The following is a 26274-nucleotide window of genomic DNA, read 5'->3' as shown; positions in this document are numbered from 1 at the left end:
ACTCATGTTGATGCGCAATCTGCTGCAGGCGGAGATGATGACTGATGATGATGATCCATTAACAAAAAATATACAGGATTTACTTTCTTTAATCGTGCTTGGACTGATACCTATTTCCCGGATAACTTATGTTGGATACAACATCTTATGCCTGGCCAACGCAGATTTTGAAGTTAAGGTTCAGTTGTCAAGCAAAAATAGTTCCCGCTTAGCTAAAACAGCACCAGTTTTCAAGTTGACTCTATCAATACAATCGAAACCGTTCAGTGATACACAAGTCATTTCGGCTTCAGATTTTACATCTTGAAGCTGTTCAACATCGCCTACCTTAACACGAAAATGATTTGTTCTTGAAGAGAAGCATCGAGAGTGACATTTACAATGATTGAGAAATACTTGGAACTACGCACTTCATTTAAGAATTTGTTGATTATTTAGTTGGTACATTTTTACTTTAATCCTAAAAATGGGCCCCCCTCAAAAGTGCAAAAACAAAAAACTACTCGTTTTTCCTTTACAATGTTTTGCTAGGGGGGAAACTGGCCCGACTTCCCCCCCCTCTCGGAGCCACTGCCTATAACGTCCGTTCTTTGTCGCTTCTACCTTTTTCTAGACCTCTGCTGCGTTTGTCATATACTGTTTTTTCGTTGTGATGGTCAGAATTAAAAACAAACTAAACTGAACGGCCACAAAAATGCGTAGCCTAACGATTGAGTCACTTCGGGTTAGAATTTAGTTTTAAAAAAAAATCACTTTCTGGAGGTATCGAACTCATATCCTTGGGAGTAAGAGCCAGACAAAAATCGCGCGCGCCACTCACTCACTTGGCAAAGGCGGTTGAATTTAAAAGTTATATATTCACTTTTTCTTTCAAAGAGAAGGTGAAAAAAGAAAAAATACGCACCAGCGCGCATGCGCAGTAAAAGCGACGTAAAGATTAAAAAAAAGGCATGGAACGGCTGTATTTACGGCGCCGTAAACGTAGCCACTTCCTATTTTGTTTGCTGCTAAATAATTTCAAAACCGAGTATTAGTTTTAGTTCTTATGACATCTTAAACGTATTGATTTCGTACTGGGTTGGTCTGTGAATAAGTTTATTATAAAAGCCTACGACAACACATTTCACTGATTGTTGAACACTCCACGTTTACTTCTGATCCGGTTTGCAATACGCAAAATGCTACAGAACGACAGGGAATCTTTGCATTCGTTTATTTTTGATTTTTTAGATTCGTGGTTTTAAACTTCTATACATCAAATAAGTTTTGATGTGAGTGAAGGCTATATTTTATAGCCTATTGTTATTGCGAAATTGAATTTTATACATTCTTTAGTTGATACAAACAGTGTTTTATTTTAATAATTCTTCTGTAGTCATGTACAGCACTGAAAATAGTTTCCAATCCTGTAGTTGTAGACATCCCTGGTACATATACTCAATAAGACGAATTCATGCTTATTGCTTAGCTAGATGTTCCGAATAGCACTGTTCATGAATTGAAGTAATAATGGTTTCTAGTTTATCTGCTACTACAGTAATTTTTTATTAATCAAATTATGCAAACGAACCGGTCATTATGCTCTGACAGTGCTAAATTATTATCTGTCATACTTGATCGTAAAATGGCATTTTCAAAAAATTATTTCAATTAAGTTGTTAGCGTTTATTTAGCCTTAGAAGTAAATAAAAAATTTGGCCTTATTTTATAATGGATTTGGCCTTACTATAGCTTGAGTATCTGGCAACCCTGAGCAGCAGCAGCCCTGTCTGTTTTTGACCAGGGTGGCTGGGGGCTGGGGCTTTTATTGTGAATAAGCACCCAAAATTTGCTACTTCTCAGCACTGAGAGTTAGTCGTTTACATGGAACAAATCACCATATAAGGACTCTTACCACTGTTAGATTCTATTTAAATGAGAACCTTCTTATTATTCCAATTAGGGTAAAACAAGCTACATATTATAAAGGTTTTTATGTTCGACTAACACTATTTTTCAGGGGTCACCAACTGGCGGGCCGCATGCAGCCTGCCACGCTGTTAATGTGCGACGCGCGGAAGGTATCAGCGTACAAGTATAGCTACACTAATACCAAAAATACTTTTCTTGAGGAGTTAGCATGAAGGCAAAAAATACTTTCCGGGAAGCATATTTTCGCTTTGCATACGATTCCACCGACTGACCATTCAGATTGTAGTTGTAGGTGGGGTCGCTTAAAGTTATTCCAATGCGATGTCCAACACTCCAACCACACTGTTCTAGTGCTTGATTAAAACGTCTGTTTTCGAATTTCGAAATTGTCTGTGAGCATAGGGTCGCTTATTTTAAGTTTGTAAATTCATGTAAACACTAGTGTGCGTTTCACCGTTATTGTGTTTCACGAGCAGTGTTCCCTTTATGCAAGTTTTTGTTGGCAAAATGGGTCGGTGTGCAAACTCAATTTATAAGAAAATTGGCAAAGTATTATATACCGGTATAAATTTAAAGACTTTTTCTGGTTATAATATATTATTTATAACCTTAATATTTACCTTAGTACTGCAAAATGTTGTAAGTCAACAATTTTTGCCACGCTGATAAGCACCGCAAGTGACAGTTGTCTAATAATCAAAGAAAGGCGGTTTTATAGACTTGCACAATAAGGATGAAAAACCCAACTCATTGCTTTTTTAGAGGGAAGATTGTTCATGAATTACAATAGAAATATTTTTTCGGTGATTTCCATAAGCGTTCGTTCCATGGTGCCTAGTTTCTTTCTCCCTGTTATTAGAGCCTATTTTTCGCTGATATGTTTGCAGGTCACTATTGTTGCCTGTATTGCGATGTGTCAAACATTTCCCTGTTTACTGAAACCGTTAATTGCAAGATATCTTTAGTGAAGCGAAGTGACAACACCACTCTTGCTTGGCGATGAATATTCTGATGAAACCGCTGGCCTCGCTATAAATGCGTAAAACAAGTGGCCTCGTCTATTAGGCATTGTAAAAAAGTCAAAAGTGTTGTAAAAGGAGCTTGGCCTGGCAGTATAGCATTATTCGATTAAGTTTGTTGCTGCAGTATTCTAACATAAATATTAACAATTTCATGTAACGCTGGATACTGGGTACGAAATGCGTTCTTTTCTAGCATAAGAGTCAACCTACCTAACATTTTATTAAAGCGGCCCGCCACAGCTCTCCTTAGTGCCAAAGTGGCCCGCATGCACAAAAGGTTGGTGACCAGGGGTCGATCTTAACTCTTTTTTTTCACTAGCCCACCGGACTAGTTACTCTCCGTTTTCACTAGCCCGCACGATTTTTCACTAGTCTGACCAGTTTACTGACTTTTCACTTGTCTGATGACGTATTAAGATAATTGTTTTGGCTTTGACTGAAACTAACTAAAGTAAAGGCTTTCAGATTTTAGTACGCACAAGAGAGCAACAATACACACAAAAACACATTCTCGTACTACAGACGCAAACAATGCAACTTTAAAACATAAAAATGCTTTTCACCGGCTAATATTTTCACTAGCCGATCGGACTAGTAGCCTACTGCAACATTTCTGCTAGTCCGCGCAAATTTTCACTAGCCATTGGCTAGCGGACTAGTGTTAAGATCGAACCCTGGTGACCCCTGCTATATATATTTGATATAATTTCCCCTGCTTGACATTGTCCATTGTATGTCTGTATGATACTGTTTGTAGTGTTGATAATATTTATTGTTGTATTAAAAGTATATATATATCTATAGACTTTTTAACTCATTGTTTTTTTTCGTTTTTTTTTTATAATACAGTTAAAACTTGCTTGACCATGTCTGAAGTTGAAAAAGCCCAGACAGCACAGCCTGGTGGTGACACAATATTTGGTAAAATCATTCGAAAAGAAATTCCTTCTGACATTATATTTGAGGATGACAAGTGCTTGGCTTTTCGTGACATACAACCACAAGCTCCTGTCCACTTTTTAGTGATACCAAAGAAGCCGATTTCACAATTGTCAACCTCTGAAGATTGTGATTCTGATTTGATTGGCCATTTAATGCTTGTTGCAAAAAGATGTGCCAAACAGGAAGGAATAGACCAGTCTGGTTTCCGTGTCGTGGTGAATGACGGGAAGAATGGAGCACAATCTGTTTATCACCTTCATCTTCATGTATTTGGTGGACGACAACTGGGATGGCCACCTGGCTAAAATTACAAACTATAAATTTAAAGTGGATTGTTGGAAGCTTACTTTGCATTTTGACCAAAAATGAACTCTATTGATAGTGTCATGTGAACTTTTTTGAAAAATTTGTATTGCAACACTGCATGATGTTTGTTAACGAGTTGCCAAATCATGTGATTTAAAGGAATTCAGTGTGGTGCAGGACTGTGGATGTTTTTCAACTGTAAATATTGTGAAAATTATTTCTTGATGTGTCATGATAGTAGTGTATAGAACTTGACCTACTGTTGATTCGTGCAACCATACTCTATACCCTTAGTTAAACGAATTTTACAATAGTTTCAATCATATGTATTACTTGCGGTTACCAAACAAACCAAGTTGGTTTGTTTCAATTAAATATTTTTAGATGATTGTAGTTGCTACACTGCATAGTTGTTCACATGGTTTTTTCAGTATAATTTTGAATCTAATGCTATATACATATAAATTTTTAAAACTCTACTTCTGCTGCTTCACAATTTGTGTAGTTATTATCCGGCATTGCATTTTACATATCAGTAATATACTCTCATTAGAAATTCTATGTGTTTATGGAATCACTGGCCAGTGGCCAATTGATAGTTCAAAATGTTACTTTGAGAATAACACTCCTAAAAGTCTCTTTTTTGTTTTTGCTGGGCTATGTACTTGAAGTGATGATGCTGAGTTATGTAAGCACACATGTTCTCTAACTGCATATTATTTAAAATTAATAATTTGAAAATTGATTCAAATAATTTCAAAACTAATCAGTTGAAAACTTAGTTGCAACAATCATATTCTAATATTCAGTTGGCAATTTAAGGTTATTTATGCAGTAAAGTATTGTAATTATATAATTTTACGACGCTGGCCAAGATGTCTGATAGAATTGACAGGAAGGCTGAATTGGAAAGAAAGAAAGCAAGACTTGCACAGATTCGAGCGGACAAGCAAAACAAAGCAGCTTCTAGGAAAGAGGTTGGTGTCATCATACTCACGTTTGTAACAACATAAAAAGTTGTTGAATGAATTCACAATATTTCCGAAAACTAGTTGTTTTTTTAATGTTTGTTGTTTTTTGTGTGAGCAAATTGTGTTAGCTTTTTTTGAAAGCGTCTATCTAAAGCAAGGCTTTCAAACATGCAGGCCGCATGCAGCTCGTGAGAACTTTTGGTGTGACCCGCGATGCATTTTTAAACTTTGAAATAATATTAACAATTACAGTTAGCCTATATATATATTTTTTCTGTAGATTTAGAAAGGTAAAATTCACTCTAAAATTACTCAAAAAAATCTGAAAATGCCCATCATACTTTAATTGACTTTTTAGCACTACTGTCTGCCATTTTATCGTTGCAATAACCGTACCTAAGTGAATAGACAATGTGATTGTGATGTAGCCTAACAATACAAGTTTCTCACACGATAGTATAGTAACCTTGTTATTTGCTGAAGTCAGTTCTTCAAGGGTTCAGTTTTTCCGCCCTTTTTGAAAGTTGATTTTAAGATTTTTACTCTCTAGGGCCGTCGTTACGTTTGCCTTTTTTTGTTTTTTTTTGTTTGTACAATGTTTTTCCATCTCTTTGTTCTTACTACTTTTTCTTGCGATCTAAGGTTCTTGGTGCGTTCTTGCTAACTTTTTTATTGCGTTTTTTACTGTGTTATTTTGTTTATTGACTTCTTGTTGTATATTGGTGGCTCTCGTGTTCATTTGGCTCTCAGAGTAATTCGAGTTTTAGACCCTTGGTCTAAAGAGTCCTGTATATAGTATTATATACTGTATTTTATATTTTAGGAAGACAAAAAGGTTGCAGTTTCGGTTTCTTCAAATTTAGATCAAAAACGCAAAGAAACTGAAGACCTGTTACGGACTGTGGGAATTGATTATTCTACAACAGGTTTGGTATATTCCTTGTTAAGATCAATTTCATTTAGTATTTTAAAAGTTTCTCCAGGATTTATATATTGTATATATATAATTTTTTTTTTGTAATTAAACTACTTAGCTTCTGCATGTTTTCTGTTTTGTCTAGTTCAGTTTATTTTTTTAATGAATATTCCACTGAGTGCAATCACTAACTTTATCAAAGAAAGCTCCGAGTTTAATTTTCCAAAATGTCAAAATTTGGAAGATTCTTATTCAAATAGAACTCAGTTAGCCTTGTGAGTTACAGTTGCTTGGCATTTACTAACTGTATTATCAATATCGTACCACCGATTGAAATACTTATAGTATGTATGTGCTTAAATACAGTAACTGCAGCACCTGCTTCTCCTAAAAAAGTTGGGATCACAGAAAAAGATGGTCCCTCTGATATAGCAACATATCGTACCAGGTAGGTGTGGCATTGAACTGGCAAAATAGTTAATAATAACTAACAACTTACAACCGAAATGTTGACATTTCCATTGTAAGTTGTAATCTACAGTAGTGAAGAAGCATAGTAATTTTTAGTGATGAAATTGACAAAAGCCAATTACATAAAATACCTTTCATGTCAGCATTGCTACATGAATTGTTAAAAACTTGGGTTTATTCTGACATTGAGATACTGTTTGGGTAAAACTGCTGAAAAACAACTGAACTGATTTTAAAATGACCTGCAACTTAAAAGGATCACCTGGCTGTATAGTATATATGAAAACAATCATGCTTTGTAGCCTACTCTGTACCATCTTCAAGCCACCTAACAGAGCGGAAGGTATGCACATGTTGGATAATGAAACCAAAGACTGGCTGCTCTCTAGCCTTCCAGTATAGCTCGGGAACAGAGTGAATCTGGGGTGGTAAAAAGATAAACCCTCGACCCCAGCCCAGAGGTTCACATGACAAAGAAGAATGCTTTGTACTTTTGCATAATTTGATGAAAGTTTTTAATCAGTTTATTTATAATATATTAATATTATGTTCTACTGGATCTTTTGATAACTTATGACCAATAGGCTTGAGAACCTAATTCAGTTGCAGTCCATCATCTTGATTAGTTTTCACTACAGTGAATGCTTATGATGTTTTCTTGACTCTAACTATGAGGTGTAACAGTATGGACTGGGACCTGGAGCCAAGTTTGGTTGAGCTGCAAGCGGAACATGTTATTCCATCATGGTATAGATGCTGGGGATTGATTGTTTGGCTAATAAAGTGTTGAAAATGTTGAAACTTTCAAACCAATGATTGTTATGTATGTCGTGTTTTAAGTAAAGCAAATATCTTGATGTTGCTTGTTGTAGTTTGTAGCAAAACCACACGAATATGAAAGGCATTTGAGTACATGTCGTTCAACTTTAAATGTTTTTGTTGTCTAAATCTTTATTATAATAACTACATGTTTGACTTCAGTTGTTTGTATATATGATATAATGAAGCATTGGTGTGTTGGAATGTTATTTTGGGGAATGTGTGATTGTTGTTTCATGTTCATCATTTTGTTTCAAAGAAGCAATATAAAGAGCTAGATATTCCTTTCCGAATGTATCTTAGGTTAAACCTCTCAAGATTGTGCTTAGTGTTTCCATCGCAGTTGTGCTGATAACGTTTGTTAGAGCGGTACTATTCGTGCATGTGAATGCAAAGTATATATGTGTAGTTGTGTTGTGCATTCGTATAAGTGTGGCGACTTAATAGATCACAAAGACGTTGTTTGTGGTGCACTTGCACATGTTACGGAATATTTTTCTGGGCCTAATAAATGAGGTATCTACCAGTAGTACCAAGCTTTCACCACGCGTTAAAAAGCTAATTTGGCAACTAACGCTTATTTGTTACTGCTTCACAGTTATAACCAATGTCCATGAAGCTGTCATTGTCTTTAAAAGTTTAAACAAAAATTGAAGGAAGTGCTTTTAACTGAAAACTCTTCACAGGCAACCAAAAGCACCTAAACTTGGCCAGAGCAAAATAACGTTGACATCTATCCCTCCTCGGGAGGTTGTCACGTATGCAAAGCAAACGCAGACACCGGTAGAGGAGAAGCACTCGGACTCTGATGGTACGTCTGATAATGTATCTGCATCTTTTTAAGTTGGCGCTTCGGTGTACTTACTTTGTCCTGTTGGTGGTGATCTTGTTTGGTAAGGTAAAGGAGTTCCGATACTAGATTCCAATTGTTGGCAGATGAGAAGATTGGATGAACGTTCTTATCTTACTAAGCCGTTAATGAGAAAAAGGTGGCCAGCTCCTTTCCCTTTCCGTCAACAACTGCGCTTACCCAATTTGTTACGCCTTGAGTAGAGGTGTGCGTTTTTTCACAATAACCGGACTCGAACCGGGATGGCTGGATAGGAAGCGAGCACCTGATCCACTGTGCCAACTTATGCTTTGATAGAGAACCTAATTGAAAGGTTTTAGTTAGTACAACAGCATCCTGCTTCACATACGTATCTTTAATACCTTACTGTCTATTTGTGTAGCAACAAAGTCGTTTTTTTGTTGACGAACAAAATTAATGTTCCACAGTATTTAAGTCGTGTTTGCACAGCGCAGGGTGTAGGAATTATGCATGGTCGTTTACGATCCTTGTTTCTTTAAACAGAGGAATTAGAAAACATCAAAGATGCGCAGAAAGAGAAGGATCAGCTGGAGATCATGAAAGCGTTGGAGAAAGACACCGAAGAAGAAATTGAAGGTTTGTACTTTGTTATTTCCTTCGTATTTTCTGGCCCCCTCGCTGTATTACCGTCTCTTCCTGGCTGGAGAGATTCACCGTTCAGAAGAGCTGGCTAGTAAAAGTAGTGTTTGCAAAGTTGAAACAGATTTTTAGAGTCTTTTTGTTAAACATGTTTCATGTAACCGCAACTTTAAGAGTTATGTTTAAAGTAACTATCATAATAAGTTGACTTCATTTAGTTGTATATATTTGATCATGACGAAGAAAATAGTAGTGGTAACTGATTGATTATAAATTCTTTAAAGGGAAAGTTTTGTAAACATTAATTGCAAAAAGTAATTCACAGCTGAATAAACGTACTTAAAACTGTTTATGCGCAAAAGAAGCCAATATTATATCCAAAATACTACATATGGCTTTGTTGAATGGGTGTCTGTTGAAAAAGTGTAATTGCTTCCTTCGCTTGACGTGTGTCCTGTGTTTTGGTTGTATGAGTGTGTCCCTGTCAATGTCGTTATTAAAATTTATGCAAGTGCTTAAATACAGTAACTGCAGCATCTGCTTCTCCTAAAAAAGTTATTTGGTCAAGAGCTATTTGGTTGTATGAGTGTGTCCCTGTCAACCGATTTTGTAGTGTCGTGGTCGCGATAAACAGATTGTGAGCGTTTGATTCTTGCATCTTGCAGTTGTCCGCGAGTTTTCTGAAGCGGAACGAAGCCTCATAGAGTCATCAGATAGCTACCAGCTGTTCCTCTCTCGTTCGTCACGGTTCGTTGAGCGCGCCCTTGCTCATCAGATCGATCTTTTCACAGAATACAGCTCCCAGATGGAGGAAGAGAGGTATGTGCTTCTCAACAACAATACATTGATCTCTCCATAGGTTTTCAGAAATTGTTAAACCACGTTTCTAGGCATCGCCTTCGATCTCTGCCGCTTGCTACGTTTTCATGGCAACAATATATTGCTTTGATTGTGCTTCCAATAACAATAATTGGTAACGGCGGTGTTCTAAGTTTTTTTTAAATGCAGCTTGTAAAATCATTTTGCATTCTCACTCGGTCTTGGTTTCTTTGCTTCCTTATTCCAATTAGATTATTTTTCTTTTCTTTAATTGAACTTCAGTTAACAAAAGTTGCTTTTTATGTTATTTTAACATCTGGAGAGGTTGAATCCGTGTAATTTAAGCATCAATTGTCAGTAAAGAGAAGGTTGGTAACCGCAAGAGCATAGAACAGAAGCGGTCTCTTCTTCGCTGAGGTATTTTTTGTTTCCTCAGCGAGGCAGATCGCAGGATCAACTTGTCAATCAACCGAATATTCTCAGATGAGAGGTGGTCACGTCATAGGATGGTGACCGCATTGGACTGGAGTACTCATGTAAGTCAGATATTGCCAGAAGTAATGGCACATAAATTTCAATAACGACATTGCTCATACGCCCATCAGTGCTTCAAGTAGGCGCGGTAATATTGCTGGAAAGAATAAGGGGAGCTGATGTTTTGTGTCTTAAAATGAATAAGTTGTGATCTAAACACATTCTTAGCTTGTAGTGCTGCTCTGGCTTTAACAAGGCTTTTGAAAAGTGAAGTCTGTGTTTTAAGTGTGAAATTTGTTGCCAGAAACTTGGCTTTGTTATTAAAATATGGACATTTGCAGAACTTTTAAAAGCTTACTTTTTTGCCCATCTTTTCACTTGCCATTTTTATTTCAAAAATTACACTGGTCTACACGATTTTTGCTCTATGAACTTTGAAAACTGATTTAGAGTAATTTTGGGGTGCTGAATCCGATTCTGACCTCGGATTTATGCTATCACGTCAGGTTTGTGAGATATGATAACAGCATATTGTTACTTTTGTCAAAAGTGGAAGATTTGACGTTGCGTTTATTGCACATACACATTGTGCAAGATCCAGAAATCCAGGCCATGTAGTGCATAAGTAGCTGAAATACACCTACCAATTATAATTTTGATACCAATTTGTTTTCTAAGCAACATTATTAACAAGGCAATAATAACAAGCTAAAAGGGAGGCTATAAGTGTAACTGACCCCCTCCCCCGGTCAATGTTTTGCATGAAACCACAAAGGCTTAAGCAAGCCTATGGCGATGCTTGTTCAGTAACCATATTTAGGCTGTTTTGGCCTGTCTAACACTAACCTTTCGTTACAGCACTGCATATGTTGGTGGTAAACGCAACGCCAAATCTTCCACTTTTGACGAAAGTAACAATTTGTTGTTATCATATTTCACAAACCTTACGAGATAAAATAAATTTGAGGTCAGATTCGGATTCAGCAACCCAAAATTACTCTAAATCAGTCTTCAAAGTTCATGGAGCAAAAAAAAATTCTTTTTTTGTAGACCAGTGTTATCAATTGATTAAAACAAGAATTTGTTTACCCAAGCAAATTGCTTTGCTCTGGTTATCTTAGAGACTTAGACAAATGAATATTGTGAGAGTAGATAAAACGTATTTTTGATGCTCTTGCCTCAATTTCTTATAGTATTAGCCACAAACAACTCTTCCTAATGACTTATACTTTCTCAGCATCCGGAGCTCTGTGTTGCCTCATACGGCACCAATGAAGAAGCCCCATATGAGCCAGAAGGTGTCGCCCTTGTATGGAATAGCAAGTACAAGACAACGACACCGGAGTAAGTAGATCATCGTTCGTCGACATGGGGTTTATACTCAAAAGTACTGTACCCAGAGATCAGAATCAAGAGCGAATTACAAATTATTGTAGGTTCCACGTGTATTTTCCCATTTGATTGAGATTTAGTTACCACCACGTCTTGCTTTAGTCGAAATGTTGACTTCATAAAAGGTTTTCTGGGTCAGTAGTTTGTCCCTGCTACTAAAGGTTCGCTAGTTATTGCGAGCTCTTGCCATGTTTTCCGACTCTTCCGGTTGATTCAACTCAATGGCAGCTCGAAGTAGAACAAAGGGGAGTTTCTAACAATCTTTGCTTTTTTACATATCTTCTAAAATATCGCCTCCCTGCCACACAGGTACACGTTCCAATGTCAGTCCGGGATCACTACCGCCTGTTTTGCAAAGTTCCATCCGAACCTGGTGGTAGGAGGAACCTACAGCGGACAGATTGTGGTCTGGGACAACAGAATGAACAAGCGGACTGCACAGAGAAGCAAAATGTCCACAGCCGCTCACACAGTGAGAGATTACTTGTGTTTTGTTGCTTGATGTTGATGCGATGTTAGTTTGCTTCATGTAATCTTGCTAATGCTCGTCCGAGATAGTTTCCACCTAGATTTTCTTTATTGACAACAGTAATCGTATAGTCAACCTCGCTTATTCTGGTCGAATGTGGACGGAGATATGTTGGTCTGAGTAAACGGGTACACCCATTTAGCACAAAAAATGTACAAAAATGGGTTATCTATAAAAAAAAGTTTGCTTGAGCGGGTTAATTACGTCAATTACGCTACAATTTCAACGAAACGCAATTTCAGACAAAAGCTTACCAGTAAAATGTTGCGAGATAAGCTTATGTTTGAAAGAAATCGGTTTCCAGTTGAGTTATTTTGTGTTGGTTAGTTTGTACCTTTCAGCAAATTTACCTTAGATTTAACTGAGATCGCTCATCTCTGTGTCCCGATTGTCTTCCTCAGCATCCAGTCTTCTGCATGGATGTTGTCGGGACGCAGAACGCCCACAATCTCATCTCGGTGTCCACAGATGGGAAAATGTGCTCCTGGAGCCTGGACATGTTGTCACAACCTCTGGTGGGTACCGCTTTCTGGTTGTTTCTATTTGCAGCGGTGTACCTCACTTATTGTGCGCTTGCGCAGTGTATTCCTTTGGTTAAGCGCGTTCGATTGCTCATGGCATAGGTTTTGTAAAACTTTCATAATATTCTTAAAAAGTTTCATACTTTTAAGACAGCTTCAAGTCGTCAAGACTAGAAACGTTTCCGGTTTGATAATCGGTTAACCGTTTCTGGTTTAGGGTAGTGATAGCCGGTTTAGTGATAACCGTTTCCGGTTTTAAGTAGCATTGTAATTATGCTTGACTATCGTCGCCTTGGTTGAGGCCGGTATGGTCCGCTCCTGTCTGATCTTGAAGGTTCATCTTCTATTCATTGTTACGTCACAGGAAACCATGGAGTTGCAGCACAAGCAGTCCAAGTTCGTGGCTGTCACTTCAATGTCGTTCCAACACAACAATGTCAACAACTTCGCCATCGGGGCTGAGGATGGATCCCTCTACACCGCATGCCGACATGGAAGGTGGTTTCGATGGTTCTTAAAGTTGTCATATTTTCAAATCCATTTTATACATAAAGCTTAAGTGAGCAAGTGCAGTAATTTGATTCAAGACATGACTTGCACAAAACTGAGCTGCTTGTGGTCAACGCAATTTGCAGATTTCACAAACTAAGCATTTTACCAAACTGAAATTCATCTTGGGCTAAGGTCTCAGGATATTAATGGAGTCGTCAGAACATCAATCCAGCTAACAGACCGTGCCAAATTTGATCTGGATGAGGCTGGTCACTTATCGAAGGTTGAATGATTGGATCATATTTCTGAACTTTCTTGGTGTTACTTGTGTGTTTATTCACTGGCGCTGGTAACGACGATTTAACTTTATTTATCAAATTCACTTAGAAATGTGTTTTGAAGAAGTGCATTGCTACTTTGAGCTACAAATCTTGAAACCTTTTAAATAACAAAATAGGTGAATTCGGCCGAACTCATCGGCTTTATTGTATTGTAACTGCTCTGGTCTAATCTGCTCGATTCTCCTTTCCAGCAAGACGGGTATCAGTGATGTTTACGAGGGCCACTCGGGCCCCATATCAGGGGTGGACTTCCACAAGGCCCCAGGGCAGCTGGACTTCTCACATCTTCTCCTCACCTCTTCTTTTGATTGGACGATAAAACTCTGGTCATTGAAGGTATAGATGACGTCATTGAGGACGTGGCTACGTCATCATGACGTTGCTTCTTGTCTGTTTAAACTTTTTCGACATATTGAAGAATGGAGAAGGTCAAGTGACTTGCTCCGCATAATTTCCGTTTTGTGGACATCTTGCAATGGAGACGGCCATTCATTTGTGCTGTTGCAGATTTACTTTGGTCTATGATGCGCTGATCTATCAATGGTTTTCATAAAGACTTAGTTTCAGCGTTTACTCGATGTGTTCGTGGCTCTTGATCGTTTACTCAAACGTAATAACTTTTATGTCTTTGGGTTTGGTAGATTAGCCATGTAAATTTCCTCGTTATTGATGAGTTTATACAAGAACTCTCTTGCTGGTTACTGTAGTAAAATCGCTCAATCAACCTAATGTACTGCTTTGATTTTATTTGAAAAAGAATTGAAGTGACTTTCTTCCTTTCTGTTGCAGAACGGGAGTCACGCCTGCCTCCACTCGTTCGAAGATCGCAGCGATTGTGTGTATGACGTAGCATGGTCGCCCGTCCACCCAGCAGTGTTCGCCAGCGCCGACTGCGCCGGGAAGTTAGACTTGTGGAGTTTCAACTCCGACACAGAAGTGAGTTGGATACTTTGCTCTGTTGCTTTTAAACCCAATCCTAAGACGTGGATTCAACACCGCTCCACAACACGCCGCCTTGTCTCAGCAGACACTTCATTTCATGCCTAACCGAGGGTAGCAGCTGATACGATGACGATACTGTACCTCCACTGTTGCGTTGTATCTGTGATTGCAGTGTGGTATGTTGTCGCAATTGGCGCAAATTGAAACGTGCCAATAATGTTAATCAACGTCACAAGTACATCTCATCACCGTACAATCAACCTTAGCATAACGCAAATGAGATGGAATTCTTTCAAGAAATGAAATAATCTTCCGCTGATCTTCCAGGTCCCGATCGTCTCCACCGTCATAGACTCCGCCATCGGCATCAACAAGCTGAGGTGGAACGCCGGAGGAACACAGATTGCTCTGGGAGACAACCAAGGAAGAGTCCACTTGTGCGATGTTGGAGAGGTGAGGGGTGACGTAGCAAATCAATCGTTTTTTACACTGATTCAACGTCTGTAGACGCAGAATCAATGTAAAAAGCGATTGAGGAGGTGTCCTGCTGTAGATGTTTGATCATTGTAAGGGAGAGAGAGAGTGAAACCTTTTATATTGTCTGCTGCTGCTGTCTGTAAGATAGAAGCAACAAGCCATTAATATCTGACATAACGTAGTAACTCTCAAAGCCAACCCATGTTCTGATCAACGTAAGCTTCCAAATGATGTCGCCTGGTGAATGTGTCTTTGTCGTGTGCCTGTAGCAACTTGATGCTTTACAGTGTTTGTGCGAATCAAAACGCTATCGATATGAATACCGAAATCCCTGAGTTTTTCAATTCTGAGGAACATACTGTGGTTTATAAAGAGCAAGAACTGCAGAGTCTTTGCTTCGACCTTCTGGGCTTCTTCAGTCCATTGATATATTGACGAGGTTACCCATACTGATCAATCACCGTTATTATGATCTGTTGTGTTTCTAACGCGGGAAATGTATCGCGGCTGATCCAACCTTGTGTCTTCCAGCAACTCGGTTCCCCTCGTCCGGATGAGTGGTCAAGATTTGTCCGGAGCTTGACGGAGATCCGGAACATGCATCAAGAGGAGGAAGAAGCTCGCATGGTTGCTAGGCAACTCTGATTACCTCACTCTGGAGCACGATTTGTCAACCTGCGTCCCTGCGCAGTGTGATGACGTCACATACCTGTTGCCATGGTTCTTGTTAATTCAAAGAATATTGTTTTCGCGTTGATCCGACGTTTGGAGATGCCAGTTCAATGAATCATCGCATCTCTAACCTGGCTAGCCCATAATAGTGCAACAATCTGTGTGCTGAGTCTGCACTGCAATTGCAGATTGCTTGCTTTGATTCTTGTTCCTGCTTTGTCTTGTTTCAATAGTTTATGTTTTTTCTCGTCTAATTTTTGTTGAACGTCGTCAACCAACGTATAGTCGTCATGACGGGGTCTTGGTTACGTCGATGACATGTGAACGTTAAAATCATTGCATGCCTGTATTTCTGCGGTCACGGTATAGTCGTTGATTGCTTCTTTAAACGTAGCCGACAATTTCCCAGCTGACAAAACACGTCTTTGTTACATTAATTTGATATCTGCAAACGTTGATTTAATGTAAAAAAGGAAGTGTTGCTAGCTGGGTTGGAGGCGGAGAAAGCACAAACCGACTCAAAATTTCATATAAATGTAGCTGAAGCCGTTTCATCGCATTTTGCTGCAGATCAACCCAATTCTTTGATGTTCCTTTTTAGAAATGTCAAGTATTTCCATGCATTGACTGTCGAAGTTTTGGGTTGCAACACTTGGAGCTGCAGCTATAACGATTTCTATCTTTCAGTTGATCATATTGCTCTTTTATTATGACATCCTCTATTTAGTGACCTCATAGACAAACTTGCTAGGGTTGCATGAAGTAGTTATGGCCTCGCACAAGAGTGTTGCTCATAGTACAGATGGTTTGTTTGTTTTGTTTTGTTGCCTAGATAACCCCACCAGTCTTTGTTATGTAACAATAGCCGACAATCTGGTCTCCTAACAGAGCTGGTATGGCCGAGTAGTTATTTAATGATTTTCAACTGAAAAAACTTTTAAAAGTTCTCTGTTGGTTATCATAACGAACACAAGCGTCTTTCATGACGATTAACCATTGTGCTCAACAAAGTAATTCTGTTCTAATTGTCTTAGAAGTTATTGCTTCTTTTTGTGTGATGGATTCATTTCAGTTTTCCCCCACCCAGCTTAGTCATAACTTTCCAGACAGCAAAATGACGGATTTTACTGTTTGGAAAGTGATGGCCGCTTGCTTGTGAGTGGTTTGTTATATGAGCAGTTCTGCTTGCGAGTGGTTCCTCCACCACTCATCCCAATGGGTATAAGTTGGAAGAGAGTACCAATGGTTTTGGCTGAATAGGAAATCTACAGTTATTGATTTTGATCATTTCTTATCGAGTGGTGGCTACGTCAACAAATTGTTTTTTTGTTTTGTTTTTTCGTTGCCGCCAGCTCTTGTTGTTTTTGTGCTAAAACGTGTCGTATTGGGTAAATGTCTTTCAGCTTGAAATAAATACAAGCAAGGGGCCACATGCATTACTGAAAGTTTGGGCTGGAAGGATTGTTTACTAAGAAAATTTATTAAAAGTTACATTTTGTCGTGTTTACTTTGTGATATTTGTAGCCGTTAGATGGCGTTGCAACTTTACCACATATCATGATGTTGAGTTTCTACCTATTGTGACGTAATAAAAGCATGATTGCAACATTTGTGGGTGATGTGCGGGGGGACAAGGGCGACAGAGTATTGTGTGCAAGTCCGCTTCAGTTTTGATGAATCCAGTGAAGCTTGAAGCTGAAGAAAGTTTTCTAAACGTTGACGATAAATAACATGATATACGTTCTTATGCAAATTAAGCTGAACTATCACAAGATGCATGAGGCGATAATCTGCTGATACATCTTGTGATAGTTCAGTTTAATTTGCAACAGAATAACACGCATCATGTTATTTAACTAAATGCCTGGTGCAGCCTCATTCGAGTTTTTGTTTCGATGTTCTTGAAGTTATTTTTGATTTTCTGGAACCTGTTTTAGAAATCGGACTTAGGCTAGATCTATATGCAATGCATCACTATGCAATGATCTACATGCATTACTATATGCAATGAAGCAATATAATAACTTTTGAAAATGCATTATTATATAGCACAGTGGTTCTTAAACTTTTTGAGACACGCCTCCCTTTTACAATTCTAACAAAATTCACGTCCCACCTTCTTTCAAAAAACATTAAGCAGAACAGCAATTCATTTCCAGGTAAGTTACATTAATGCGAAGGATGTAACTTAATTTGGGGATTAGTAGCAGATAATGCACATCTCAGATCGGCTTCACGTTCAAGTTTGTTTCTAGATTGGTCTTTATGTTCACGAGAGTAGAAAAACCATTTTCGCACAAGTATGTTGATGAAAATGGAAGAAGTGTGCGTATGGCCACAACACCCACACTCTTGTAAATGTGCACATATTTCTCCCAGAACTCTGTTAGTGGCATTGCTTCAAGGTTGTCCCTTGCAGTAGAACTTCATTTTAGCTTCATAAATTCCTCTTGTAAATTGTCGGGAAGAATTTTCTCATTTAGACGAAAGGGATTCCTTGTTATTTGCCATTCTGGAAGTTCGGTGTCACCCAAGTCTGGAAAATAGCGTTCAAATTCTTCTTTTAAAAGCTGAAGGTGGCACTCCACTTCGCACTTAAGCTCGCCCTTCAGTTCAATTTGGTTTTTTCAAGGCAGGGTTGGAAAATGAAGCTGCATTTCCTTTTTGAACTTGACGATGCCTTTTTGAACCAACACGCTCTACAAACACTGTAACACAAAGTTTCATCTTCAACAATCGGCTGTCCAGGGTAGTTGTGAAGACATGTTTAGTCATAATTCATGCAGAGTTTTTCAATTTCTTGCGCCCCCTTGTGATCCTCACACGCCCCCCTGTTTAAGAACCACTGATATAGCACAAAAGCAACGTTTTCTATCACAATCCGTCTTAATCGTCACAATGGCAATTGTGACTTCCATGCTGATGTCTTGGATGAGTCTCGTCAGTACATCCGCTTGCCGTTGGCAGATAGCCATGTCGGCTTCGTCTACGGTTGAAAGGTCAAACGAGACGCCGCTGCATGATGAAAATTAAAACAAAGCAAATATGGAAATCTTGAACAGCTAATTATGCTCAGCTGCGTCACCAAGTGTTTTCCCTTGCAGGCAAAGTTCGGAGAGCTACGGGCATTTTATTGTGTCCAAGAAATGTGACAGTGTCGTGAAACATGGTGCTAGGTTTTGCTTGTCAGATAAGGATACGGATTTTTAAAAAGGACCCGAGGAGCAGATGTCGAACCAAATGTTTTTAGAGAAGCAGATGGGTCTACAACCTTTTTAGTAAGGCTACTGAAAATAGCCTTACCTGGACATATCATCCTTTTTTGTTCCTGCATGATTGATACCTTCCGATTCATTGACTTTCAAGTATTTTCGTTTTCGGCACGTTTAAAATGTGATGATTATCCCCACGTTGTAGACTATTCGACAGTTAAAACATACTGTAGGCCTGTTACACAAACACTTCCTTCCTGCACTGAAAAAATTCCACTTTAACTTAGCGGCGAATGTATTAAAAAAGCGTTTATAATCATCAGAATCAGTGTGGTTTCTATCCGTTGGTGCTATTAATTTTATGAGCGACGAAGCTTTCAACCCGTGGTTTTAGTGATCTCCTCCCTCGCTTCAAACATCTTTGACGTCACTTTTATCTGCCCATCAGGCCAACTGCAAAATTTACGAACAAATCCACTTAGTTTTAAAAACAACTTGTATGCACACTGTAAAGATTTTTATGTATTTAAAAACTCATTGCGCAGACCAATTTGAAACAATAAGCAAAACGTGTGCTTCAGTTTTTCCTCTGTATTCAACAAAAATGACTAGGCCAGCTAAGACGACGATTATGTTGAATGGAAATAAGACCACGCAGACATACAGCAACGCCAAAAACGCAGGTCTACTTATAAGGAAAAGTTAGAACCGGCATTTTTTGCAGAAAGCTGATTTACAAATAGCGAGAATTGTTGTTGTCGCGTTTGTTTGGACGATACAAGACAATAATTAGAAAATGAGTGACACGTGTTATTTAAATGGCAAATTGTTATGCGACACTTCATTTCAGCCAATCAACAAATCAAATCAAGCTTGCCTTCAGTAGTTACAATCGTTATGATATCGTCGGTGCAAGACCAACCCAGCTGGCAAAAGCTTATTTTTTACATTGATTCAACGTCTGCTAAGTAGAAAACGTCAATTTTATATCATCACATTTCTTGATGGGGGTCTCCTAATGAAGGACTCCTGCGTAACGCCCATACGAAAAGCAGTCGTTAGCCTAACTGGGTGAACAACTAGTGTTAAATGACCTTGACATTTAAAAAACTGTTAAATCGTCTCACTAACAAAAAAATATGAAAACCAGACAACAGGCTATCAGTCTCTTGGCTACGTGGACCTAATACAAAAACTGAAACATCTTTCTTTAACCGGTAAAATTGTTGGAAATGGCTGAAAAGTTGGAAAACTTTATCCTCGAACTAAAAAAGCTTTTTGAGAGCTTAATCCTGGCAGTTTCGCATACTTGTACCGGCTTTGAGCCACTAACGCAGGCCCTGTCGCGAAATTTTTTTTCCCACGCGACCGAGGTTGAGAAAGTAAAGCTTCTGATTGTATGATTTTTTATACTTTTTTATTTTGATTGATTGATTTAAATTGAAGAAGACACAGTGAAATGCAAAAAAACAAAATTGTCTGGAACGCGTTACTCCAACATATTCCCTACCACAAGAAAATTGAGAGTTGTTATCATTTTTAAATTTCTTGTGCCCGTGCTTGGAATGCGACATGGATTCATTGTCAGACAGTGGCGGCAACTTTTGTTTATTTGTGCGAAGCGTTGATTCTTCGTCACAATCATGTGAGCATTAATGATTCTGATTCACAAAAGAAAAAGGCAAACGCCACAGGCACCTCCTGCTGAATATAAACATTCTGCGACTGGAAAAATGAACAGAACAGTTCATCTAGAAGTGGCATTAACTGTTGGCAGCTTCGGAAACTGGTAGTGGACTATAAAGTTAGTGAAGGCTCTTCTTATTTTTCAGCAAATCCATTCCTAGCGGTAAGTCTAAAAATTTATATGTTTTTTTATCACAAAACTTTTTGTATTACAAGCACAGTTCCTTTTGTTGTCATGCAGAAGCCCAAATCTGTGCCAAATGATTGACTTGCATAACCAGGTAAATTAAGTGAGCTCCTGTTTGTTAGAGTGGAATAGCAACCACACTAACTGTTCCTGAAGTGCATGGAGGCTGTGCTATTTGAAAAAAAAACTTTTCATTTGTAATTTAGTAATATAGAAATTACAACTGGACACTGGCAAGTAGGCCAGTTTATAAACAGTTTGCAGCTTCTCTGCGATTTGTTTGGGGGTGTTCGAAACGATTTTAATTTTGGGGGAATTACGTTTTATTAAATGCACTTCGAAAATAAACAAAATGAAATTTTCCAACAAGTTTCCATTCGACATGAAACAACAACTTTAAAATACGTAAATTTTGTGTCGAGATGAAATTTTATCTTCAAATATCTTTTTTTCAAACAGTCCCCGTGTTAACGAGTTCTCAGACAGCAAAACAGTCGTTTTTTACATTGCTTCAACGTCTGCTTTTGAAAAAACGATTAATTTGCTGTCTGGGTCACTATTTCTTTCCGGATGCTGGGAATAAAACTGGTCATTCCAACAAATCTTTTAGTCAAATCCGCAAAACGGTTAAAGACTGTCATCTTCGATTTTTATATGACGTCACAAAGACACGTTTAGTCATTAGGAACGAGTTAATTTGGCAATAAAGTTGCTTGAGTAGCGTAAATTAGTTAACGACGGGTCGTTATTGTTTGTACTCATTACTTTGCTGATATGCCGGCTCTTGAGCTGTTAAAACGTTTATTTCCCATGCTAGAGGCTATGTGCCAAAAGCAGTCAGCAAATTTATCCCTTTCCACGTTAGTTAAACTTTTGCAGACGTTGTAACAATATAAAATGTCCTGTTTGCTTCTATCCAGTAATGAATCGGAATCACCTGGGGACTTTTGTTAAATCTGGCAATTTCCCTTTCTAAAAGATTTGACAGTGTAACTTTTTCTATTGCTTGGCTGAAAATGCAAGTTAAAATATATTTATGCAATTAAAGGCGACATAGCACATTATCATGTTTATTCCTTTGCTTTTATGTTTTTCGTGATCAAGGAACAGTAGCCTAATTACAACTGGCAAACTTGGCTTCTTCAGTCACACCAGTCTTGATAAAATTGATTAATTTTCTACCACTGAGAATAAAAGTCTCGGACAGATTAACACAAAGTTCAAGCACCATTTGCACGCTACGTAAAAACAATATCCATTAGCGAAAAATGGTGCAAATTTGTTTAATCGTTGGCTGTCAATTACCAGCACGATCTTTCATGGTGCTGAATACTTCACTTCGTGCTTAATTTGTAATTGTAGAACTTCCGGGAGTGGTAGATGACAATCGCAGATATTTTAGCCATGCTGGAATCAGCGAATTCAAAACATTTTTTATCAAAAACGTTCAATCAAATACTCTAGATTGGCTGTTCCAGAATAATTTCAAAACTTGCGAAAGTTTTCGGAACTGTTAGTTTTGTTTCCGGTACACCAGTGATTTACCGGAAACTTCATTTGCATAAATTAATCATCTTAATTTGAAACTCTTTAACATTAACTAAGAAAGAAAATAACTCAACCAGCAAACCGGGCCTTTTTTACACCAGCTTAAAGCTTGCAGACATATGTGTGAATTGGCATGGATGTTTGTTTTTGAAAACGCTGTGATTTGGTTGTTACATTTGAATACCATTTCCAAGCTTCTTGCTAAACATTTTTGTTACGTGAGCAATTCATGATTCAGCAAATTATTTTGACCTTTCAAGTCGTGTACCAGGAATAAATCCACTTGTATTTTTATGAATGAGTCTTGCAATAGACAGAAACTAAAGTTGTCATTAAAGGGACCAGCTAGGTGCTTTCGCAACGAGAGCATTTGAACTACGCTTGAAAATAATATGTCGCTTTCGACATTTAACAAAATCACGCCGCTATATCTTGGAATAGCACTTTAATTTATGCTTGGAACCCATTTCATTGTTTTTATGGAGCTGAAATTTTGAGAGGAATAACACTTTTGCGTTCACTTTCAAAGCATTTCATTAAGGGTTCTAGCAATATAGCCGCTTGCTCTCGAGGAGTGTCGAACCTACGTTCTTTCAAACGTCGAGCAGCATTCTCTCCACACGGCACGTAACAGACATTCCAAATATGAAGCAAAGAGGTTGAAGAATTCAAATCATTACAACATTCGCAATCAATGATTGGAACTGCGCTATTGAATAATAATCGAAAACTTCTCTTTTTAGAGATTTATTTTTTGCCCAGTCTTATTTTATATGCAGACGTTGAGTCAATGTAAAAAGAAGCAAGTTAGCTAACTGGGATTGCAGCAATCAACGCAAATGCTTCCCAATCAACAAAGAGATCGTAAATTAACGCTTCAACCAGCCCAGTGTTTGACTGAAAGGTCTTTGTTCGACTCTACGACAGTATATGCACTGACATCAAACACTTAAAATGCGTCAGTTTATGAACGTAGCCATGGAGGCTTGAGTGCAATCGTCCCTCCGTTTTACACTGTCGGTTGTGTTTCTTGAGTAAGGAACATGCGTCACATTGTAAATGCGATGCAAAAAGCACAATTGCAAATACGTAAAACACTTCAATCGAAGAACAATAATAACTAAATAATGCTGTGGCTATTGCGCAAACATGCACATGATGATGTAATTGTAAAGGAATTGTCACAGTGGTATCTCAGTGTACTGGCGCTGAACTATACTTTAAAAATCCCCAATTTTGTTTATGTCAATAAAAATTTTACAAAACCAGACACAGTTTGCAGAGGAGTTGTCTGTTTTTAAACGAGCACTAGGAAAAATTCCTAGGATTAACTTCGCTTTTAAAATCTTCCGCTCGAATCTATCCAAACTCTTAGAAATGAAGCAAACAAGAAGATCATGTGATATTTGCAAATACTTGGGCGTTAAATATCACACAGAGAGAAATAAGCAAAAACGGAATTCACCATCACGAACAAAACGAAGGGAGGCGGTTGCTTTCTCTTTCAATTTATTGCAAAATCTCCAAATCGTGCTCAACACATACATGCTGTATAGATAGAGCTAAAGATAAACCAGCGTTTCAAAAATAATATATTTAGAAAACTATTGAGACACTTGTTGCAAAACAACAAAAGATTTCCGCTAAAACGTGTTTGGTTCCCGACAAACCTTGTGATGCAAGATGTCAACACTTAGCGCTTGTTATGACGAAATTTCGCACTTTCCTTTACCGAAACTTGATTTACTGATAAGACTGAAATACATCTACAGTTACCAGGTTGATGTGTGGTTGGCGACTTGGCGTGCAGAGGCAAAGCAATTTTTAGACACTGTTAGAGCACGCGCAAACCATTGTGAGGTTCTTGGAATAAGCTGCATTTTACATCTCTGTCTTTGTGATGTCATAAAAACGAGACAAACAAAGAAAATGTTTTTTCTAGTTCATGAACTCTCTGGCTTTTTCAAGCTGACAATGCTTGTATCTTCGATTTCACTTCCTTGAGTCTCTTTTGTAAACCTGTGGAGAGACTTTGCTTTTGAAGCAATCAGTTGCAGCTATTGGCATGGTGGGCCCTTCTTCAGATTTGGCGGAATCGGTCTGAGCATTTACCTTCTCGTTCCTACTGTTAAGAATTTCCAAGACAATTGAACCCTTGGGCCATATCAGCAAAAGGGCCATAGATATAAAATGGCCAAAACCAAGCATTTAAAAATTTTCAAGTGTCTTTGGGTTGTTGATAAACGAATCAAATTACCAATCGCTACCGCATAACTTATTAGTGGGTTCTGTCAAGGATGATAAGTAAATGCAGGGTATGATATTTTGAACAAGATATATAACTTTTTTATTTTTTTGTGTAACTGTGGTGATTTATACTACATCACTACATGGTGGCCATAATAAAATCATTCCTAAATACTGCCATGTACAGTGCACTGTACAGGCTACAATTTGTACATAGGCTACACAAAGAAACAGAAATAGCCTTAGTTTGTTTTGAAATTTATTTGCTTTTTTCATTAGTTATCACTAGCGTCATCATTATCATCATTGATCACAATATTTATTTGTTTCTTACAAGTTCTAATCAATCAACATTGTAACTGTCTGTGACATTCATAGCATCCAACTTTACCTGAGACAGCAAAATCCGTCAATGTAAAAATGACAGATTTTTCTGTCTGCTAGATCACTTGTTACATTCATCTCCATTTGTTTCAGTTGCTCGAAAACACAAACGACAAATGATGACTTCAGTGATCAGGATCTCTTGCATCTTTGCCTTATTTCTCTGCTGTTGTTACGTCACAAAAGGTGGGGGCTTGAAGATTGCTTTGACATTTTCTAATATCGTTAGAAGAAGAAAATTGTAGAGTTTATTTTCGTGGCAAGGCGAAGGACGAAAAAATGCTGAGCCAAAATTATTGTAATGTTATAAAAGTTCTTATCAAGATTACGATCACATGCAATTTTTGTGGCTATTTTGTTTAAGTAACTTCAAAAAACTGATTTAAGATTTTATAAATATATGGCCAAGTTTTTAAGATTTTGCCAAGTGCTATTATGTTTTATCTCGTTTAAATTTCGCGGTTACACGAAAAGATTATCCGCAGATTAAAATTCTCAGATCAGCATGAAATCCCTGTCGTGCCACACGCTTAGTGGCACAAAAATCGTCGCTACGCTGCTATGTCACATTCTTTTCGCTCTAAAAATTTTTTTGATATAATTTTGGGAGAGAAGGCCAATTCTGCAACACCACAGACAATAAATAAATTTTTTAACTAAAGTGTGATTTTCAACTTGCAAAAGCACGAAGTTTGTTGATCTAAATTTTTTACAAAACGTTAAATGTGAGAGGTAAAACATGTTGACCCAGTTTCTAGTTTATAGGTCATCAACCAAACAAAAATCTAGTGTTGGGCAACAAATACACAAAAAAGTGACTAAGGCAAATTAAAATTTGTCAACATTTTTTTAGGATCCCCGACCCCCTATCTCACTTTTGGACCTCAACTTTCACATTGTCTAGTTTCTGCCACAATTTTTGCTTTATTAAACAATCATTGCCCCTTTTTGTAGATCCTTCGCTGTCCGGGAGTACAGGATGAGGAAGGGTTAAAATGCCCTTGCGTTATGTAATTTAATGAATATTGGGCTTTTGCAGCAGTATTTCCATCTTCTTTCTTTTTAAATCACCAAAAAAACGTTGGACAGATTAAAAATGAATGTCCCCTAAACGGCCGTGAGCCCCCTCGGCCGAGAAGTACGAGAGCGGTTAATACGGCCCTGCCATCTACTCCATTCCAACATTACAACCTTGCTTGTTTGCAGCCGACATTTAATTGGGTTGTGGCTGCTAGATCACGCAGATGGACACAGTAAGCTCATTGTTACGTCACAAAGCACGAGTCGGTCACTCGTTGCTTGTAATTTGATAATACTGAAGTCGTGATGCACTGATTATGCTGCGGGTATTAATAGACATGAATCAAGGTATGGTCGAACTTTTTAGGTGTGGTAAAGAATTTCTTACAAAGATCCGGAAATTGGTTGAAACCACATTGCTTGCCGGTTATTTATATTCATGTGCTATTCAATGGACATTGTGCTGCAGGTCGTGCTTTTTGAAGCATTCTTTCAGAAGGGGATTTACCTCGCCGCGTGACGT

The 26274-nt window shown here is 38.1% G+C and overlaps 2 protein-coding genes across 2 annotated transcripts; both read left to right on the top strand.

The window, feature by feature from the left end:
* The first annotated feature begins 3757 nt into the window (after nucleotides 1-3757).
* LOC145777719 (adenosine 5'-monophosphoramidase HINT1-like) lies at nucleotides 3758-4997 on the top strand. Its single transcript, XM_082589159.1, has one exon. It carries the CDS (start codon nucleotides 3800-3802, stop codon nucleotides 4178-4180), a length of 381 nt encoding a protein of 126 aa, XP_082445285.1. The 5' UTR covers nucleotides 3758-3799; the 3' UTR covers nucleotides 4181-4997.
* Nucleotide 4998: 1 nt separating this feature from the next.
* LOC145777709 (cytoplasmic dynein 1 intermediate chain 2-like) lies at nucleotides 4999-17069 on the top strand. Its single transcript, XM_082589145.1, has 15 exons — nucleotides 4999-5158; nucleotides 5976-6078; nucleotides 6435-6516; nucleotides 8045-8169; nucleotides 8713-8805; nucleotides 9474-9627; nucleotides 10064-10163; nucleotides 11339-11445; nucleotides 11803-11965; nucleotides 12424-12537; nucleotides 12908-13041; nucleotides 13568-13712; nucleotides 14166-14312; nucleotides 14646-14771; nucleotides 15327-17069. Exons 1-15 carry the CDS (start codon nucleotides 5057-5059, stop codon nucleotides 15438-15440), a joined length of 1809 nt encoding a protein of 602 aa, XP_082445271.1. The 5' UTR covers nucleotides 4999-5056; the 3' UTR covers nucleotides 15441-17069.
* The last annotated feature ends 9205 nt before the right edge of the window (nucleotides 17070-26274 follow it).

Source organism: Aplidium turbinatum, chromosome 9 (assembly GCF_918807975.1).
Source record: "Aplidium turbinatum chromosome 9, kaAplTurb1.1, whole genome shotgun sequence".
Lineage (NCBI taxonomy): Eukaryota > Metazoa > Chordata > Ascidiacea > Aplousobranchia > Polyclinidae > Aplidium > Aplidium turbinatum.
The sequence above is the reverse complement of the archived record's forward strand: the minus strand, read 5'-3'. Positions and strand labels throughout refer to the sequence as shown.

Excerpts from the sequence above, each read along its gene's own strand:
- LOC145777709 (XM_082589145.1), top strand. The coding sequence starts at position 5,057 with ATGTCTGATAGAATTGACAGGAAGGCTGAATTGGAAAGAAAGAAAGCA. Across the intron at positions 9,628-10,063 it reads TCCCAGATGGAGGAAGAGAG|CGAGGCAGATCGCAGGATCA; the intron begins GTATGTGCTTCT and ends TTGTTTCCTCAG. Across the intron at positions 11,446-11,802 it reads TACAAGACAACGACACCGGA|GTACACGTTCCAATGTCAGT; the intron begins GTAAGTAGATCA and ends CCTGCCACACAG.
- LOC145777719 (XM_082589159.1), top strand. The coding sequence starts at position 3,800 with ATGTCTGAAGTTGAAAAAGCCCAGACAGCACAGCCTGGTGGTGACACA.